The sequence below is a fragment of the Nothoprocta perdicaria genome, unplaced genomic scaffold, assembly GCF_003342845.1.
Source record: "Nothoprocta perdicaria isolate Ctin4 unplaced genomic scaffold, notPer1 scaffold_46, whole genome shotgun sequence".
Taxonomy (NCBI): Eukaryota; Metazoa; Chordata; class Aves; order Tinamiformes; family Tinamidae; genus Nothoprocta; species Nothoprocta perdicaria.
In genome coordinates, this window is record NW_020455710.1 from 557,255 (window position 1) to 564,103 (window position 6,849).

A 6,849-nucleotide genomic window follows, 5' to 3' on the forward strand; every position below is an offset into this window, starting at 1 on the left:
GAGCGGGCGGCGGCGCGCGGCGCTTCCCGGCGGCACGAGGGCGGATTTGCCAACCTTATTAGCGCTAGTTTTATTTTTGAAGCACACCCCGCAAAGCCGCAGCTAATACTACAGCCAGCAAACGCCCCTCTGCTGCCTTATTATATTATAATTAACATATATAAAATACATACACGCTTATATTTTTTTTTTCATCAAAAACGGATTTTGAAAGCTCCAAAATGGAATAAATCGCGGCCACCCCGCCAGCGACAGCCCCGCTGTGCCCGAGCCACGTCTGTCACATGGCGGGGCCGAGCCCCCCGGTGAAGCCGAGCCCCGCGGAGCTGCCCTGGGCAGCAGCGCGGCGGGGACCGGGGGTCTCGGGCCCTCCCCGCGGGGCCCCGGGCCTCCCCTCGGCCTCGGCGCCCGGGTCAGGGCACGGTCGAGGAAGTTGGAAGTCGGTTCCCTGTAATTTCGGTGCGCGGCTTCTCCTGCAAGCGAGAGATGTCGGTCTGCTTATCTCCGATCTTTAATGTTTTCTGAGAGCACCGAAGGCCTGTCTGTCTCCAGGTTGTCATGTTTTTCAAAAATACTCCTTTAAAGCGGCTTAAACTTTCCTGGAGAAGCGCTGTAATTAACATGAGGGGGGAAAAAAAGTTAGATAAAGTGAGAAGGAGGCTTGCCAGTGTTGGAGCTAAAGTAAATATTTTTATCGCTTTGATATGGAGCTATAACATTGCATATTTTCCTGCCCTTGGCAGAAATAACTTTTTTGAAAATTGTTGTAGAGCTGGGGTAGTTGTTCGTTGCTGCTTTGCATGTTCATCTGCCTCAACAGTGGCAACTAATACTGTTTTTTTCTTAATTGTTTCTTTTTTGTATGTGTATATGTTTTGTTTCAAATTGAAAGCACTGGCCATTATTTCCTAATTCAAAGTGTGAAGTTGGTAAACAGCAATAATAACTTAATTTCCTCTTTTTTTTTTTTTTTTAATGACCTGTTGCACTTTGGTGAAATGAAAACTTCTTGTTTCATACCTTTTAAAAACGTGCTTTTCTCTTTTCCCCCCCTCAACAGGAAGGAGTGAAGACTGAAAACAATGACCACATTAATCTGAAGGTGGCAGGGCAAGATGGGTCTGTGGTGCAGTTTAAGATTAAGAGGCATACACCACTTAGTAAACTAATGAAAGCCTATTGTGAACGACAGGTATGGTTCTTGTCTGAACATTAGGAGAACCAGTGTCTGGGGGAGAGGTGATGTCCGCAGAGATGGATGAAGACAGTAAAGTCTTAAAACTGTGTAGATATGCAAAATGCTAACGTTTTGACAGAAACTCTTTGTGTTGTAGAAGTTATATTCGTCCTAGGGTCTGTTACAGAGTAGCCCAGTAAGAGTTGTGGCAGGAAATGGGTAAAATAGTAGTAATTAGTTATTATCTTTGTGAAATCTGCCTTATAGCTCTAGGCTGTTGGGAAGCTACTGTTACTCTGCTACTCAAAAATAACAATATGGAAATGATGGGATAGGAACCTGCAATGTGAAGTTAGGGTGATTAGTTGGATGATAATCAGATATTTTCATAACACAGAGTAAGCTCCTGGTCTGATTGTGGACTTTTGATATAGTAGCTTAACATTAACATCATATTAAGGTGAGCGGGTATCAGTGAGTGTTTCAGGGTTTAAAGGTGTCGAAGGACAGGCTTGGGAAGGAGCTTGTAATGATGAGTTTTGCTTTTTCCTTTTGTTTACTTTAAATCTCTTGTGACTTAGTTGCTAAATTTATCCTCTTAAGGGACAAAATACACATTTTGCTAACATGGGGCAACTGCAGCCAATCTACTAGATTACAGGTAGTTTTGCAAGAAATTTGAAAATACATGTGGAAGGGTAATGTTATTTAACACTTCCTTCTGAAGCAGTTTATGAGGAAAACTTTGTCTATGCTGCACTTCAGGGTTATATTTTTTTAATGTCTGCTTTTAAACTGCTGTCTCTACAGGCCCAAAGTATTTGTGACTGGGGAATTTTGGTTTGTTTAACAGAGACACTCAGTGGTCCTTCTGAATAAAACAGTATAAAATGCCTTTATATTGAGGTAACTTTTTAACAGAAAAAATGAAATCTGCTCTCTGAATATCATAGTGAAATCTCTTCTGTTTATTCTTTGCCCATAGTAGTATAGCAATACAAATAAAAACAGTAAATGAACTCCTAATGGATATACTTTTTATAGATGTTTAAATATTAGTGAATGTTTTAGTCTGTGAGTTCATTTTTTTCAGCCTCTGTCTTTGTTATATTCTGTAAAGCACTGTGTATTGTTTTTCCCAAACATAAAGTGCACATATTTCTCTCTCTTTGAGGAGTCTGAGGCTTGGTTAATTGTTTGTGAAGTTCTAGAAGAGGTTACATGAGAGATAGTTCATTCTCCAGGTCATCTGAATGCAAAACAAAGCTTAGTTTTAAGACTTTTCATCCAAATTTGATAGAAATCAGAACAGAAAAACAACAGAAAAAGTTGTGCTAACTGAAAAAAAAAATATAAATGGATGTCTTTTTTTCTGAAAAGGCTTTTAAATAGGTTTCCAAGCTATATTTTTGTGGAGGTATGCTCTTTTTTTAAGTTTAAACACCTCTTTCTAAGATGTTTAATACTCAAACTTGCTTTGAAATTACTTGTCCTTGCTCCAAATGAGCCATACACTATCTTAAAAATTGCAAGTTGTAGACTTTAGATCTTATTTTAAAGAGGTGGAAGCTGTGCAAGGTAGAGACCTTAACAGTTTTAGAGGCAAAATCATATATTACATATAGTAGAACTAAAATGGACCTTGGATTATATGTTGGATTATCAAATTATTGCAAATGGAAAAGATGATCAGTTGAACCTACTCAATTTTACTATGGATGCTGATCTCGCCAAGCTACAGCTTTTCAGTATGGTTTATTATTTAGCGTTTATTCAGCTCATAAAGTTGTGAAGAACCTGGGAAAAAAAAACACTTCCAGAAAAAGAAATACATATTTTTAAGAATCACAGGGAGAAGACATTTCAAACCAAGTGTTGCTGTGCAAAAATGTGTCGCTGCCATGACACTTAGACACATGGTTTTCTTAAATAAGGTGATGCTCTGAGTGAACGTAGCTGAATTTGAGTCATGCTGTAGAAGGCATTTTGCTATGAACTTTGAAGTCCTAGCGAAAAAAATAATCTGCAGAATAATTCTTTAGGAAAACATTTCTTCTGATAAATCCACTTCTCTAGGAAAACGATTGTGATGCTAAGTTTTCTTTTGTATGTAATGTTTGCTCTTGCCTAGGAAAATGGGGACTTGTTTTTCCTATTCAGATCTGCCAAGGCAGCATCATCCATATATTGGGTTTACTTCCAAGCTAATGAATCTTACTGTATGTTTAGATATTTTGTACAAAGAGTAGATAGAACTGGAATAAACTAGACATGGAAAGTTCTTGGCTCTCTTCCTGGTTGTATCCTCAAACTTATTTTTTCTTGCTTTACTTGCATAGTTCAGTGTACTATGAAGTATCTTTGAAAACTAATGTGATTGTTTTTGTTAAGCTTACCTTAATGCAGGGTCCTGTTGCTCCCCAGCTGGCTCTTTGAATCTGTAGGCCAAAATGAGAAGGAAAATTAGTATTTGGGGGGATGGAAGAGGTCAGCAAAATGACTTGCTGCGTTGCTCTTTTTGTTCATATGTATTTATGTTCAAAAATTTATGATTAGATTCTGTTAGTTACTCCAGACTAATACACATTGGTTGCGTTTCTATGAAAATTTATTTATTTATTTTGGTGGGAGGTGGCAGTGGCGGGGGAGTATTTGCTTGTTGGCATTTCTCATCCAAAGTGTTGCATACAATTCTGATTGAAATATTTAATATTAAAAAATGACTGTAAGAACCTTGTTGGTTTTGGCATTTGGGGTGGGACTTGTGGGCTAGAAATCCTTTTACTGTAAGTTACAGTCAGTGGGGGCACTGTTGCTTCTCTTAGTAATTGGACACATTGCAATTTTTAATACAAACCAGACTGCAAGGATTTTTAGTGAGAAGCCTCTAGGCAGTGCATGAGGGGAATATGAAAACTATACCATGAATTGTTGAAGGGTGTTTTTTGGTATGACAGTGGTACAGTTCCAGTAACAAGTTGGGGAGAAAACCAGTGAGTGTTTTTACACCAGACTAATGTCCCTTTGTGTCACCTCTCTTCGTCTAGGGGTTGTCAATGAGGCAAATCAGATTCCGGTTCGATGGGCAGCCAATTAATGAAACAGACACACCTGCACAGGTAAACAAGCAGGAGCAAATCTTAAAACTGTATATAATGTTTCCAGCAGGAGTTGATGCTTCTGTTTAAAAGGAAATATTTGTGTAATAGCATACATCACTAGTAGAACTTGGGTGTTTTTTTAATGTTTAATTTTTTGGGGGTAGTAATTCGTTTTAGAACTATCAGAAGTGGATTCTAAGATATCTTTTACTATAGTAACAAAATAAGAAAATTAATTACGGTGTTAGCAGATGGTGAGCCATGTACAAGTGTTGCTTTATTGATTCATGGCTCTGGAGATAAGGATTGGCAAGGTAAGAACAGAGTTTTCTGAAGCCATAGCTTTGTTTCATAAGAAAACTTCTCAGGATATCAGGAGTTCTGTTTGTAAGCTGACATGATGTAAAAAGCAAGTCATTTTCCATTATTTCTGATCTGAAACAGTGTTTCAGGTATAAAATTGTTGAATATTGGAAAGTTTGGGTTGTCTTTCTGTAATCTGGGTAAAACAAAGGTCATTGTGACAACCAAATGGTATTCTGTGGCTCTGAGCTTTTTTTCTATCCTATCCTGCCTAACACGGTCACTTGGAACAGCTGTTTTTGTGTGTTTTTACAATCACTTCATGATTCGTATAGAATAAGGAAGTTTTCTGTTTTTGCAAGTTCTGTATAAGATCTGTATTTTTAAAGCAGATGCTTCTAAGAACGTGCCTCTTATGACCACAGTCTACACCGTGTTTAATTTAAAATATTAAAAATTGAGACAAATGGCTGTCTTTTCTCTCCATTCATGTTATGTTGAAGCCAAGGATCAGTTATAGCTGCAGTAAATGCCGTAGACTAGTTAAATATCCTGAAGCCAAAATTGAGGCTATTTAGAAATACAGCTCGCACATTAGTTAGAGCAACTCTTTCGGTCTTGGTGCAGCTTTTGACAGCAGGTAACGTTAACATCCCAGGAGTATCAATTGCAAAACTTACTGGGAAAAACGGACTTGTAGTAATGAAGTATTGTTTCACTCACTGGCATCTTCTTACATCGTTGACCATATAATATGCCTGAAATGATCTTTAATTTTTTGTGCCTGATACTGTGTTTTGCTGCCAGCTTGGGCTAGCGGACTTAATTATAATCCGTTTTCAGTAGTGCTCTAGCTGAAGCCATTTGCACATTTGAATAACAAAGTGAAATTGTGGGAATGTTCTAAGGTAAATGTAGAAATAACTAAAAGAAAAAGGATGTAGTGGTAAAGAAGGCAAGAGAACTACGACATTGTGTTATCTGAGCTTTTTGCACGGGAGTCATATAATGCTCAGTGAAGTTGCATCCTAAAATTCACCCGAGGACCAGTTGCGCACTGGGACGTTTCTCACGTTGTTTCTTTAATTTTGAGTTATGGTGAAGTACCTTAACTGCGAAAAGTGATGATTGGTGGGAGGTGGTGTTGGCTGGTTAATGAAGTTAGGAAATAAAAGAAGTACCCAACTTACAGTAGATATATGAGAGGAGTTGAAAGCCTTTTTTTCTTTTTTCTGCTGTAGTTGGAAATGGAGGATGAAGATACAATTGATGTGTTCCAGCAGCAAACAGGAGGAGTTTACTAAAAATAAAACAAAAAAAAAGAACCTGCTACTTTCCTCTCCAGAACTGTGCTCCCACAGGCAACACATTCACAATTAGAAAAATGAGACTTGGTTCAGCCACATCCTGACTACTGCAGTATAGTTTTCTCTCTTCTCTCTCTGATTTTTTTTCCTATTCCTTCTATTGTACATAAGTAACTGGTGTATGTGCACAGACATAATGCATATTTTTTTTAACTAAATGGCCAATGGTATGTTTTGATCAACATTTAATGGAGATGGGGTGGGAAAACAAACTGGTTCTGTGAAAATGCCCCTTTCTCCGTTAGTGGCATGCTCCTTCTACTTTTATCTTTATATTCCAGTAAGTTATTTTGCTCTCACTGTTTAAAAACAAAAACCTTGCATACCTTGTTTGATTGGAAAATTTCAATGTTTTTCTTTTATCATTGTAAAACCAAGGACAATTTTATAACTTTTTTGTACGTAGCTGTTACATGTAGAGCAATCTCTGTCTAAGTAGGGGTAAATTACTCTTAAAAAAAGAAAAAAAAAAAAAGAAAAAAAGAAAAAAAAATCCTAGATAGTTTTCCCTTCAAGTAAAGCGTCTTGTTGTTTAAATAAACTTCTTGTTTAAAATAATCAGTTTTCTTTATTTTTCTGTAGCTTAATAGTATTGAGCACTTGTAGTTCTTTCTCTGCAGCACCTTATGCTCTTTAATTCTCAGAGTTCTCTATGTGGTAAGTAAATAAGCATCATCCCCTTTTACAGTGGGGAGATTGTCAGAAATTGAAAGGCTTCCTTGAGACCTCGCGGTCCATCAACAGTTGAACTAGAAATAGAAGTCCGTTTTCTCCTTTGATTTGTGTGTATGTTCTGTTAAGCCAAAAATGTTTGACTAGGCAAACTGCAAAATACTGGACTATTTACTTATGCCTTTGGGTTGAGCTCTTTTTGTCAGTTTTTAATAGAAACATCCATGTT

At 37.6% G+C, this 6,849-nt stretch overlaps 1 protein-coding gene across 1 annotated transcript in view; it reads left to right on the forward strand.

Moving 5' to 3' along the window:
* SUMO2 (small ubiquitin-like modifier 2) overlaps positions 1-6,849 on the forward strand; it is an 8,070-nt gene extending 1,221 nt beyond the window's left edge. Inside the window, exons 2-4 of the mRNA XM_026046834.1 lie at positions 1,032-1,192; positions 4,225-4,296; positions 5,823-6,849. Of these exons, the coding sequence (XP_025902619.1) occupies positions 1,032-1,192; positions 4,225-4,296; positions 5,823-5,885 (296 nt within the window). The 3' untranslated portion in view covers positions 5,886-6,849. The remainder of the gene's footprint in view (positions 1-1,031; positions 1,193-4,224; positions 4,297-5,822) is intronic.